The sequence below is a fragment of the Cydia strobilella genome, chromosome 16 (assembly GCF_947568885.1).
Source record: "Cydia strobilella chromosome 16, ilCydStro3.1, whole genome shotgun sequence".
In the NCBI taxonomy this organism is placed as follows: domain Eukaryota; kingdom Metazoa; phylum Arthropoda; class Insecta; order Lepidoptera; family Tortricidae; genus Cydia; species Cydia strobilella.
Genome location: NC_086056.1, coordinates 767792 through 782112, shown reverse-complemented (window position 1 = coordinate 782112; position 14321 = coordinate 767792). Strand labels below are relative to the sequence as shown.

General features: G+C 46.4%; 1 protein-coding gene across 1 annotated transcript in view; it reads right to left on the bottom strand.

Moving 5' to 3' along the window:
- LOC134748371 (hemicentin-2-like) overlaps nt 1–14321 on the bottom strand; it is a 200599-nt gene that overhangs the window by 43685 nt on the left and 142593 nt on the right. Inside the window, exon 7 of the mRNA XM_063683155.1 lies at nt 178–319. Within this exon, the coding sequence (XP_063539225.1) occupies nt 178–319 (142 nt within the window). The remainder of the gene's footprint in view (nt 1–177; nt 320–14321) is intronic.

Below are 14321 nucleotides of genomic sequence, written 5' to 3'. Positions count from 1 at the left end.
TCACAAATACTCGACTAAATTACATAATTACATTGTGCAAATAAATGATTATGATTATGATTATGATTATGATTATGATTATGATTATGATTATGATTATGATGATTACTAACTTAGTCCGAACTACCGTTAACTCTCGGTGAATGACATCTATTTCAGTTTATTACGATCACTTACAGTGCACATTGAGCGTCCACCTGTCTTCAACGACCGCGTCCGCTATCCGAGGGTTTTCCGCTCGGCAGACCAGCGTTGCCTCGTGGTCTTCCGCCTCTGGCACGAAGTGGAGAATGCTGGTGGTAGCGTTGGATTCTGAGAACTGGAGGAAACATATTGATTAGGACTCCAAGGTCATAGACAAAACAAAAAAGCTGATAGGCTTAAGAAGATGATAGTGGAAATATGAGTCTTTTTTAGGGTTCCGTACCTAAAGGATAAAAACGGGACCCTATTACTAAGACTCCGCTGTCCGTCTGTCCGTCTGTCCGTCTGTCCGTCTGTCTGTCACCAGGCTGTATCTCAGGAACCGTGATTCTGTTGCCGCTATAACAACAAATACTAAAAAGTTACGGAACCCTCGGTGCGCGAGTCCGACTTGCACTTGGTCGGTTTTTTTATACCACGTCGGTGGCAAACAACCGGTAAGCGGTCACCGTAGTCTGCGGACGCCTGCAACTTCAGGGGTGTTACAATGCAAGCTGACCTCTTAAAAACCTGTATAAACTACTTTTTTGGAAGGACGCCCGACAATATCAACTTACCCCTCCCTTTGACTGGTTGGCTACGCCCTTGAAAATTTAACCTGAACATACATCCTACATACATACATACATGCATACATACATACATTGCAAGAAATATAAGCTTGTAAAAAACAAAGAAATATGACAAAGTTTCATAATTAAATTGCGAGACCTCCACAATGCCGGGACAAAATTTAGGACTTGAAATTAGATATTTATGCAAATTCTTCAACTTTGTTACCTACATTTAGTAGACATTCAAATTTCTGAGACGTGCTTTTAAATATTTATTAGTTCAGCTTAAAGTTTAATCAAAGATACTTTGTCTGAGTACACTTTTACAGATGTAAAGTAAGGACGCTAATCACGTAAAATTTCATACATTCACCCACCTGTTCTTATCTCTATCGCACGCGCGTAATTATATTGCTGTCTTGCCTATGACGCAGGCGGTCAATGCCACTCAGCGAGCGGGAAAACCATATACTCGTAATTATGATAGACATTCAAGATATTAAACAAGTTTGGGAACAAATCAAATTATTTTATTAAATATTTTGATTTGTGTTTTTTAAAGTAGTCACACTACTATATATAAATTAAAAACTGTAATAGATGTCATATATTAAAGAAAAAGTGACGAAGCCCTCCAGTGGTGAAGGCCGGATTCGAACCGGCGTCTTTAGCTATCGCGGCTAACGCCATGAACCCCTAGGCCACCCCGCCACGGCGGTGCCCGTCCGAATTTCTCGACTATATGCCATCTTAGTAAGACTAGGCGTCTTTGACCAGCTCTAAGGGCAAGCAGTGCGCGCTTGCACCTCCTAAACGAACTCCTTACGGATTTACGTTGTAGCGAGAGAGACTGGTGCTGCCATCTATGAACAAGTTTGGGAACAAATCAAATTATTTTATTAAATATTTTGATTTGTGTTTTTTAAAGTAGTCACACTACTATATATAAATTAAAAACTGTAATAGATGTCATATATTAAAGAAAAAGTGACGAAGCCCTCCAGTGGTGAAGGCCGGATTCGAACCGGCGTCTTTAGCTATCGCGGCTAACGCCATGAACCCCTAGGAAACCCCGCCACGGCGGTGCCCGTCCGAATTTCTCGACTATATGCCATCTTAGTAAGACTAGGCGTCTTTGACCAGCTCTAAGGGCAAGCAGTGCGCGCTTGCACCTCCTAAACGAACTCCTTACGGATTTACGTTGTAGCGAGAGAGACTGGTGCTGCCATCTATGAACAAGTTTGGGAACAAATCAAATTATTTTATTAAATATTTTGATTTGTGTTTTTTAAAGTAGTCACACTACTATATATAAATTAAAAACTGTAAAAGATGTCATATATTAAAGAAAAAGTGACGAAGCCCTCCAGTGGTGAAGGCCGGATTCGAACCGGCGTCTTTAGCTATCGCGGCTAACGCCATGAACCCCTAGGCCACCCCGCCACGGCGGTGCCCGTCCGAATTTCTCGACTATATGCCATCTTAGTAAGACTAGGCGTCTTTGACCAGCTCTAAGGGCAAGCAGTGCGCGCTTGCACCTCCTAAACGAACTCCTTACGGATTTACGTTGTAGCGAGAGAGACTGGTGCTGCCATCTATGAACAAGTTTGGGAACAAATCAAATTATTTTATTAAATATTTTGATTTGTGTTTTTTAAAGTAGTCACACTACTATATATAAATTAAAAACTGTAATAGACGTCATATATTAAAGAAAAAGTGACGAAGCCCTCCAGTGGTGAAGGCCGGATTCGAACCGGCGTCTTTAGCTATCGCGGCTAACGCCATGAACCCCTAGGCCACCCCGCCACGGCGGTGCCCGTCCGAATTTCTCGACTATATGCCATCTTAGTAAGACTAGGCGTCTTTGACCGTGGCGGGGTGGCCTAGGGGTTCATGGCGTTAGCCGCGATAGCTAAAGACGCCGGTTCGAATCCGGCCTTCACCACTGGAGGGCTTCGTCACTTTTTCTTTAATATATGACATCTATTACAGTTTTTAATTCAAGATATTGTTTTTTAGCTCTATCCGATTTACTAAATAGAAATTGTGTCAAAAATATCTGCTCTCTTTTTCTAATTTTGTGCTTTTTGTCCATGTTGTGAAATAATTTATTTTAAACACAGGAAACATCCCTATTATGAATGACCATTCCCCTGTTCTCTTAAAATCTCGATACCTTATCTCATTAACGTGTTTCCTGATCGTTATGTTTAAACGTAAAGTTCCTTTTAAGGGTTTCGTACCCAAAGGGTAAAAACGGGACCCCTATTACTAAGACTCCGCTGACCGTCTGTCCGTCTGTCACCAGGCTGTATCTCATGAACCGTGATAGCTAGATAGTTGAAATTTTCACAGATGATGTATTTCTGTTGCCGCTATAACAACAAATAGTAAAAACAGAATAATATAAATATTTAAGTGGGGCTCGCATACAACAAACGTGATTTTTTTGCTGTTTTTTCCGTAATGGTACGGAACCCTTCTTGCGCGAGTCCGACTCGCACTTGGCCAGTTTATATAACGACGTCACTGACAGAAATTCGATCAGAATTCGAACGTTTCGGGCCAAATAAGTTAAATTAAACGACTGACAGGGAAGGAATTCTAATGAAGTCAAATGACACCAGAAAATACTACACGAAAGTAAATTTAAATTTAACTAATATAGCTTTTGATGCAAAAAGGTTCGAATCATAATTAATCTCGGTTTTTTATGATTTGTTTTCTGTTTCCATTCGATTTTGAAAATTTTTTTTTAGATGAAAGTATATATACAGATTGGTCCCATTTTTGTCAGAACCCAGTTCTACTTATTTCTCCATGATGTAATGGAGGTCGCACATGGCGACATTGGCGACTTTTTGCAGGGATTCATTAGCAATATGCAGTCGCAAAAAGGCCGCGATACAGTCGCGATTCTGTCGCTGGTCATTGTTCTTAGTAGCGATGCAAAATCGTGTTTACGTTTACTTGGATATTATATATAATACCAACTTCAACAACTTCATTTTATTTTATTTCAGCGTTTGCTTTCAATAAAATTGAACAGGCCACTTTGTACAGAAACATCCATACATTTGGAGTTCTATTCTTATCTTACCTTACCGTAACTACAGCTGGTGCAACTCAGCTGAAACGTCGAATTTAAGGTACTATAATGAAATTATATCGCGGTAGACTCGTTCATAGAATTAAATATAAGTACCTACGGATAGACTTAATACAGTTTTGTAGTGTTATTTAACCGTCGAGCGGGGAGGCGGAGCCCGTGTGTTATCATGCGGTTTTTGTATACATAGAAGAAGAAGAAGAAAGACATTTACTAAAACACACATACACAGGACAATACGATGAAAGAAATAAGATGCTTAAAAAAGGGAATATAAAAAGAATACAAGCAAGATTCTACAGTCAAAGTTCGAAACCGCAGCACCTGACGCCGCTGTGGAGCAGTGCGATAACAAACATGGGCTGGGCTGGGCTGTGTGTGAAATGATTTGACTTTGACTTTGTCTGACCAGCGAGCACGTGAACGCCCTGCTCCGCGTTTGTCACTTGGTCCCATCCAAAATGTTATTCGTTTTTGTCCATTCTTCATCTAGCATCCTCGCGATGTAACCTACCCACTGCACTTTGAGTCTTAGGGAGTGCTTCTAGTAATGCTGAGTTGGGTCCATTTCGTGATGCACATTTTTTTCTGCTACTGTTGTCTTTACATGTTCATAGGGCACATTGTGATCGTCACGAATAAATGTATTTTATGTTTATCTTTATCAAATACAGAGAATTATCCTTCAGAAACTAAAGAGCCGTATCGTATGCAATCCTTTCCGTTTAAATATAACGAATGGAATATTCCAACAAACTCAAAGTTCCACAGTTCCACGGCACACGGTGCAGATCCCTAGTTTCTAAACAAACCGAAAGAAGAACAAACTCAACTAGTTCTGGTGATTCTGGGGTGTTGTTGGGAACATATTTAATAAAGTCGGGCCAGCCGTTTCTTTGTGAAATAAGTTTTTGTTAATTGATTCAAACTGCACTTTTCTTTCAACCATCGTTTATTATATACACGATTCTAACAAAAGTCAGATAAAAGCTTGTAAAAAGTAGAAACATCAGTTTTTAATTTGGAATATTTTCAGCTTTTTTGATAAAATTAACTTTATTAAATCACATTTACAATCGGTCTATCGCGATTATAGCACGCGCGCGCGGGTTTAGCCGCGACCACGACCAGTGAAACCTGTGTCGAAACGTTGGTAAATAAAGGTAACAAAATAAATTCGCGATAGACCCGATTGTAAATGTGATTTAATATGTGTTTAAAACGCGAAAGTTTTAAATGTTAAAATACTGGTAATAAGATGGAGATTTGTACGTGTATGTGACGATATTTAATACCTTGACTACCCTTGTATAGATTTCTTTAGATTAGTCATCAACTACAGCAAATACCTAATTTTGACAGTTTACCGTGTTGCCGTGCACACCCAGCCATATATATTTACCCTGTATAAACGGCCTAATTAGTCGGATGCCCAGTGCAGCAAGTGTTTAGTTAGTCATGTACTTCCCTTAGTGCACTGTTCTGTGGCTTGCAACGGATGTAGCTTAATAATTTAGGAAAGGTACGGCTGGCTTATTATATTCTATTAGAAGAAGAAAAAAAAATCCACTGAGGCCATATTTGATTAACAATCGTTTTTACCATCGTTTGAAATGTTATTGAATTTCAATCGGCAATCTACAACACTACGAACCCTTACAGGCCAATTCGATCGTGCACCTGACATCAAGCCGATATTTGGAAAGCTTAATGACAGCTAACTGATAATATGATTCCAATGTGATTCAAATATCGGTTTGATTTTAGGTGCACGTTCGAATTGACCTGGCAGTGACCGATAAAAACCATGACACGAGCGTCTGTGTTCATATTTCGCAATCGTATGTTTTGCTTTTCGTTAAAATTCTTTAATTGGCGCCCAACGTGGGCCCGGTAAAACTCAATTTAAAAAAGTATTAATAAACAACCACGTGACCAACGTGACTAACATTCATTGATTAAAATAAGAACAAACTTGTAACGTTCCTTAGTAAATAAAACCACTAAAATATCCTTCGCATAGCCAAACTGTCGCCATCAAAACGATGTATATCCAACACGTCTAATGAAACTTACGGCTTTTTAGGAGGGATAACTAAAACCCGACACACCTGGAGGTTGCCATCCCTTGTCGTGTTGGCAACTCGAACAAGCCAGTCTAAGAATGATCTCCGTATACGCATTGTTGTTATAGATCTCAAGGTCACGTTTTAAGAGCTCAAAGCGCCATTGCTAGCTCGACCAACGGTAATAAAGAGCCTGTTCTGAATACAAATACACGGGCAGTAACAGGTAGATGCCCCTTATTATGTATTTGTGAAACTCGAGGGATCATCCCTGAAGTGGTCTTGTAAAAATAAGCAAATATGTTTGAATATAATATGAGAAATGAAAGCAGTTGTAAATGTGGGGCCGTTAAAGATACTTTTGTAAGTTATAATATACGATATATTATATTATACAGAAATGAGAAGACTTAAAAACTGTAATAATAATAATAAGAAAAAAAAAAAAAAAAACATCCGCTGACACGTCCGTCTGTCAGACGTCCTTTTACATTTCTTTTGATAAAATATATTTTAAATGTGGTTTTTGCCCTAAAATAGTGATAAATACTCATGTGTGAACCGAGTTATTACTAAACCATGCGGACAATTGATATTTTTCATTGTAGACACCGCGACCATGGGTCGCAGTCGCATTACAACCGTGTTGACATTTGTCATACTTCACCGGCAAAACTACGAAATTATTAGAAATGATAACAAGGAGTCGAACTAAAGCGGTAACATCAAGCGCACGACCACCACCCCCGCCCGCCTCGTCCAGTTCCTCGTCGACATCGTCGTCAGGCGACGAGTTTGCAACGGCGCCTGATACAGACGGGTCCAGTGACGAGAGCGGGCCGCCGCCGCCGCCGCCGCCACGACCACCTGCGCGACGAGGGCGGCCACCGCTGCCGGCACGCTTGGGGCCTGCGGGACATCCTGCCCCGCCCACGGCTCCCGCTGCCGGTGGTATAGTGCGTCGCATGAGATGGTCTCAATCCATGAATGAGAATGTCATGCGCGCCTATTATGGGGCTACAGAGGGGGGAACACAGCTATCCGCGTATCGTTCAAGAATACTGCCACTGTTTCAGGTTCTTGAACCCACCATCACCGTGTCGGAGCAACGATTATCGGATCAGGTGCGCGTCATTCAGCGGCTAAAGCGTTTGGATAATGCGACACTTGATCGGCTTCGCCTGGAGGCTCTCTCTGCTCGCGCAGCCTCCGCCTCGGTGCGAGATCTGCCCGCCACGTCGCCGGATCCGGTGCCCGCACCCGACCTGGCACCGGGGGCGCCGCGGGTTGATTTTAGTACCGACGAGGGGGATTTTGCGAGTCAGAGCGTGAGTACATCTGCCAATGAGCAACTGAGGAGGACTTTGGAAGAGACGATTACGCAGTATCGCGCCACAACCAACTCTAGGCCACGATTACCACGTCTGCCTATAAATAGACGCAATCTAGCGCTAGTGGGAGCCCTAAACGCTTTACTAGAGCCACATTTACGGACTAGTAAAGATTTAGATGATACGCACTCGATCATGTACTGCGGAGCCATCGCGGCGTGCCGTGTTGCTCGAGTCAAGTTTCCGGACGCTGAACGTGCACCTAGGACCGCCGGAGGTGTCCCTGCATGGCAAGCGCGGATTGAGCGACGTATCAGCTCGTTTAGGACTCTCATTGCAAAGCTGATCTGCTTTAGGGGGGGCAACAACCGCCCCCGAGTAATGCGCTTTGTGAACCAGGCGTTCGCGGGGACGGATGTCAGGCCCCGCGACTACATGGCCAATGTCACAGAGCGCATCGACTTTCTAAAGCAGAAAGTCTATGCATGGGCAAACCGTATTCGCCGCTACAGAAAGCGTGTGGATCGATTCCAGCAGAATCGTCTTTTTCAAAGTGACCAAAGGAAGGTGTACCGAAGGTGGGAGGAAGCCGACTCTCGTGTGTCCGACGTGCGGCTACCGGATGCTACTGCCATGACTGATTTCTGGCGTAGCATCTGGTCAGTGCCTGTGGAACACACGGAGGGTGGTTGGATAGACGTTGTCGAACGTGAGTGCGAGAACATCGAACCTATGGGGGCTATCACCATCAGCCCCGATGACGTAAGTTGTGCCATTCGTACGACCCAGAACTGGAAAAGTCCTGGACCGGACGGATTGCACAACTTCTGGCTAAAATGGTTTCGATGCTCGCACGCACGGTTGGCAACGCAGTTCCAACAAGCCCTAGAGCTCGGTTCCCTCCCACCTTCCCTAACAACTGGTGTAACCTTCCTGCTCTACAAGTCCGGTAGTACCACGGAAGCAAAGAACTACAGACCCATCACGTGCTTGCCTACACTTTACAAGCTCCTTACATCCATTTTGAGAGCAAAAATTAACGCGCACATTGTCGCTAACAACATTTTGGCCTCCGCTCAAAATGGATGTAGGGTTGGGTCCCGTGGTACTAAAGAGCTCCTCCTCATAGACATGACCATATGCCAGCAAGTTCGGCGGAACAGGGGGGCCCTCTCGGCCGCCTGGATTGACTATAAGAAGGCCTATGATTCGGTGCCTCACTCATGGCTGAGAAGGGTATTGGAGCTGTATAAACTTGATGCAGCTTTAATATCCTTCCTAAGTGCGTGTATGAGGCAGTGGATCACAGTCCTTCGTCAACCAGGAGGTGGAGATGACCGCCCTGGCCCGCAGGACTTTATAAGGATCGAGCGAGGAATATTTCAGGGTGACAGTCTGAGTCCCCTGTGGTTCTGCCTAGCTCTGAATCCCCTCAGCACCCTGCTGAAGGATTCAGGGTTAGGTTGCCAGCTTCGGAGAGAGGGTGAAGTCATTTCTCACCTTCTGTACATGGATGACCTCAAGCTATTTGCGCCAAATAACCAAGACTTGATGGTGCTATTAAAAACCACAGAAGTTTTCAGTACCGCCATCAGAATGGAGTTTGGTGTCGATAAGTGTGCGGTTATGCATGTACAGCTGGGGGAGGTTGTAAATTCAACAAATTTACAACTTTCTGAGACAATGTCTTTCAGATCTATCTCTGAATCAGAAACCTATAAATACCTTGGTATGTCACAGTCGTTGGGTATTGAGGGCGAGGGTATTAGACGGTCGGTGAAGGAGCGCTTTTTCAGTCGGCTCACAAAAGTCCTTAACAGTCTTTTGTCAGGAGGCAATAAAGTGCGCGCCTTCAACGCCTGGGTAATGCCCATACTCATATACTCCTTTGGCATACTAAGGTGGACTCAGACCGAGCTGGACGCCCTGGATCGGAGGGTCCGTCTACTACTCACCACACACCGTATGCTACACCCACGCTCGTCAGTTATGAGATTGTACATCTCACGGAAGTGTGGAGGTCGAGGCTTTCTTAACGCCAAAGATCTCCACAACCGCGAGGTGTGCAATCTCAGGAATTATTTCCTTAACAACGAGTGTGGGATGCATCGTGATGTGGTGGCAGTGGACAGGCACTTCACGCCGCTCTCCTTGGCAAACGAGAACTGGCACAAACCTGTGGTACAAAGTGCTGCGGGCCGCAAGGCGGTATGGGAGAGTAAGGTGCTACACGGACGGTTCTACAAGGCCCTCATGGGACCCGATGTAGACCTGCTCGCGTCGGTGAACTGGTTACGATTCGGGGACCTCTTCGGAGAAACCGAGGGTTTTGCCTGTGCAATTGCGGACGAAGTTATGATGACGAACAACTATCGGAAATATATCCTGAAGGACGGTACGGTCGACATTTGTCGGGCATGCCGCCGTCCCGGAGAGTCACTCAGGCATATCATTTCCGGTTGTTCTCATCTTGCTAACGGCGAGTACTTGCACAGACATAATCTCGTAGCCAGGATTATTCACCAGCAGCTTGCTCTTCTATACGGCCTTGTGGACTGCGAAGTACCGTACTACAAGTATTTACCTGTGCCAGTCCTCGAGAATGGTCGTGCCACGCTCTATTGGGATCGATCTATTATCACTGACAGGACTATTGTAGCCAATAAGCCTGACATTGTGATAATAGATCGATCGCAGCGCCGGGCCGTGCTCGTCGACATCACCATCCCCCATGATGAGAATCTCGTGAAAGCCGAGAAGGACAAGTCCAGTAAGTACCTAGACTTGGCTCACGAGATAACCGCCATGTGGGATGTTGATTCGACGATCATTGTCCCGATAGTCGTTTCAGCGAACGGTCTCATAGCGAAGAGTCTCGACCAACACCTTGAGAGACTCTCGCTAGGTGGTTGGATCAAGGGTCAGATGCAGAAGGCGGTGATCTTGGACACGGCGCGGATAGTCCGCCGGTTCCTCTCTCTGCGGCCCTGACCACCGGCAGCTTGGGCCCTGCCCCGCTGCTGGCGGCACCCTAGGTTAGGTTTTTTATAATTTGTTTATATGTATTTTGTATTGTTTTGTAAGTGTTTTTATATTTTACTTTTATATGCATATTATAAAAAACCTAACGTAAGAAAAATAATAAATAAAGAGAATAATAATAATAATAATAATAATAAAAAAAACCATCCGCTGACACTGACAGACGTCCTTTTACATTTCTTTTGATAAAATATATTTTAAATGTGGTTTTTGCCCTAAAATAGTGATAAATACTCATGTGTGAACCGAGTTATTACTAAACCATGCGGACAATTGATATTTTTCATTGTAGACACCGCGACCATGGGTCGCAGTCGCATTACAACCGTGTTGACATTTGTCATACTTCACCGGCAAAACTACGAAATTATTAGAAATGATAACAAAGAGTCGAACTAAAGCGGTAACATCAAGCGCACGACCACCACCCCCGCCCGCCTCGTCCAGTTCCTCGTCCACATCGTCGTCAGGCGACGAGTTTGCAACGGCGCCTGATACAGACGGGTCCAGTGACGAGAGCGGGCCGCCGCCGCCGCCGCCGCCACGACCACCTGCGCGACGAGGGCGGCCACCGCTGCCGGCACGCTTGGGGCCTGCGGGACATCCTGCCCCGCCCACGGCTCCCGCTGCCGGTGGTATAGTGCGTCGCATGAGATGGTCTCAATCCATTAATGAGAATGTCATGCGCGCCTATTATGGGGCTACAGAGGGGGGAACACAGCTATCCGCGTATCGTTCAAGAATACTGCCACTGTTTCAGGTTCTTGAACCCACCATCACCGTGTCGGAGCAACGATTATCGGATCAGGTGCGCGTCATTCAGCGGCTAAAGCGTTTGGATGATGCGACACTTGATCGGCTTCGCCTGGAGGCTCTCTCTGCTCGCGCAGCCTCCGCCTCGGTGCGAGATCTGCCCGCCACGTCGCCGGATCCGGTGCCCGCACCCGACCTGGCACCGGGGGCGCCGCGGGTTGATTTTAGTACCGACGAGGGGGATTTTGCGAGTCAGAGCGTGAGTACATCTGCCAATGAGCAACTGAGGAGGACTTTGGAAGAGACGATTACGCAGTATCGCGCCACAACCAACTCTAGGCCACGATTACCACGTCTGCCTATAAATAGACGCAATCTAGCGCTAGTGGGAGCCCTAAACGCTTTACTAGAGCCACATTTACGGACTAGTAAAGATTTAGATGATACGCACTCGATCATGTACTGCGGAGCCATCGCGGCGTGCCGTGTTGCTCGAGTCAAGTTTCCGGACGCTGAACGTGCACCTAGGACCGCCGGAGGTGTCCCTGCATGGCAAGCGCGGATTGAGCGACGTATCAGCTCGTTTAGGACTCTCATTGCAAAGCTGATCTGCTTTAGGGGGGGCAACAACCGCCCCCGAGTAATGCGCTTTGTGAACCAGGCGTTCACGGGGACGGATGTCAGGCCCCGCGACTACATGGCCAATGTCACAGAGCGCATCGACTTTCTAAAGCAGAAAGTCTATGCATGGGCAAACCGTATTCGCCGCTACAGAAAGCGTGTGGATCGATTCCAGCAGAATCGTCTTTTTCAAAGTGACCAAAGGAAGGTGTACCGAAGGTGGGAGGAAGCCGACTCTCGTGTGTCCGACGTGCGGCTACCGGATGCTACTGCCATGACTGATTTCTGGCGTAGCATCTGGTCAGTGCCTGTGGAACACACGGAGGGTGGTTGGATAGACGTTGTCGAACGTGAGTGCGAGAACATCGAACCTATGGGGGCTATCACCATCAGCCCCGATGACGTAAGTTGTGCCATTCGTACGACCCAGAACTGGAAAAGTCCTGGACCGGACGGATTGCACAACTTCTGGCTAAAATGGTTTCGATGCTCGCACGCACGGTTGGCAACGCAGTTCCAACAAGCCCTAGAGCTCGGTTCCCTCCCACCTTCCCTAACAACTGGTGTAACCTTCCTGCTCTACAAGTCCGGTAGTACCACGGAAGCAAAGAACTACAGACCCATCACGTGCTTGCCTACACTTTACAAGCTCCTTACATCCATTTTGAGAGCAAAAATTAACGCGCACATTGTCGCTAACAACATTTTGGCCTCCGCTCAAAATGGATGTAGGGTTGGGTCCCGTGGTACTAAAGAGCTCCTCCTCATAGACATGACCATATGCCAGCAAGTTCGGCGGAACAGGGGGGCCCTCTCGGCCGCCTGGATTGACTATAAGAAGGCCTATGATTCGGTGCCTCACTCATGGCTGAGAAGGGTATTGGAGCTGTATAAACTTGATGCAGCTTTAATATCCTTCCTAAGTGCGTGTATGAGGCAGTGGATCACAGTCCTTCGTCAACCAGGAGGTGGAGATGACCGCCCTGGCCCGCAGGACTTTATAAGGATCGAGCGAGGAATATTTCAGGGTGACAGTCTGAGTCCCCTGTGGTTCTGCCTAGCTCTGAATCCCCTCAGCACCCTGCTGAAGGATTCAGGGTTAGGTTGCCAGCTTCGGAGAGAGGGTGAAGTCATTTCTCACCTTCTGTACATGGATGACCTCAAGCTATTTGCGCCAAATAACCAAGACTTGATGGTGCTATTAAAAACCACAGAAGTTTTCAGTACCGCCATCAGAATGGAGTTTGGTGTCGATAAGTGTGCGGTTATGCATGTACAGCTGGGGGAGGTTGTAAATTCACCAAATTTACAACTTTCTGAGACAATGTCTTTCAGATCTATCTCTGAATCAGAAACCTATAAATACCTTGGTATGTCACAGTCGTTGGGTATTGAGGGCGAGGGTATTAGACGGTCGGTGAAGGAGCGCTTTTTCAGTCGGCTCACAAAAGTCCTTAACAGTCTTTTGTCAGGAGGCAATAAAGTGCGCGCCTTCAACGCCTGGGTAATGCCCATACTCATATACTCCTTTGGCATACTAAGGTGGACTCAGACCGAGCTGGACGCCCTGGATCGGAGGGTCCGTCTACTACTCACCACACACCGTATGCTACACCCACGCTCGTCAGTTATGAGATTGTACATCTCACGGAAGTGTGGAGGTCGAGGCTTCCTTAACGCCAAAGATCTCCACAACCGCGAGGTGTGCAATCTCAGGAATTATTTCCTTAACAACGAGTGTGGGATGCATCGTGATGTGGTGGCAGTGGACAGGCACTTCACGCCGCTCTCCTTGGCAAACGAGAACTGGCACAAACCTGTGGTACAAAGTGCTGCGGGCCGCAAGGCGGTATGGGAGAGTAAGGTGCTACACGGGCGGTTCTACAAGGCCCTCATGGGACCCGATGTAGACCTGCTCGCGTCGGTGAACTGGTTACGATTCGGGGACCTCTTCGGAGAAACCGAGGGTTTTGCCTGTACAATTGCGGACGAAGTTATGATGACGAACAACTATCGGAAATATATCCTGAAGGACGGTACGGTCGACATTTGTCGGGCATGCCGCCGTCCCGGAGAGTCACTCAGGCATATCATTTCCGGTTGTTCTCATCTTGCTAACGGCGAGTACTTGCACAGACATAATCTCGTAGCCAGGATTATTCACCAGCAGCTTGCTCTTCTATACGGCCTTGTGGACTGCGAAGTACCGTACTACAAGTATTTACCTGTGCCAGTTCTCGAGAATGGTCGTGCCACGCTCTATTGGGATCGATCTATTATCACTGACAGGACTATTGTAGCCAATAAGCCTGACATTGTGATAATAGATCGATCGCAGCGCCGGGCCGTGCTCGTCGACATCACCATCCCCCATGATGAGAATCTCGTGAAAGCCGAGAAGGACAAGTCCAGTAAGTACCTAGACTTGGCTCACGAGATAAGCGCCATGTGGGATGTTGATTCGACGATCATTGTCCCGATAGTCGTTTCAGCGAACGGTCTCATAGCGAAGAGTCTCGACCAACACCTTGAGAGACTCTCGCTAGGTGGTTGGATCAAGGGTCAGATGCAGAAGGCGGTGATCTTGGACACGGCGCGGATAGTCCGCCGGTTCCTCTCTCTGCGGCCCTGACCACCG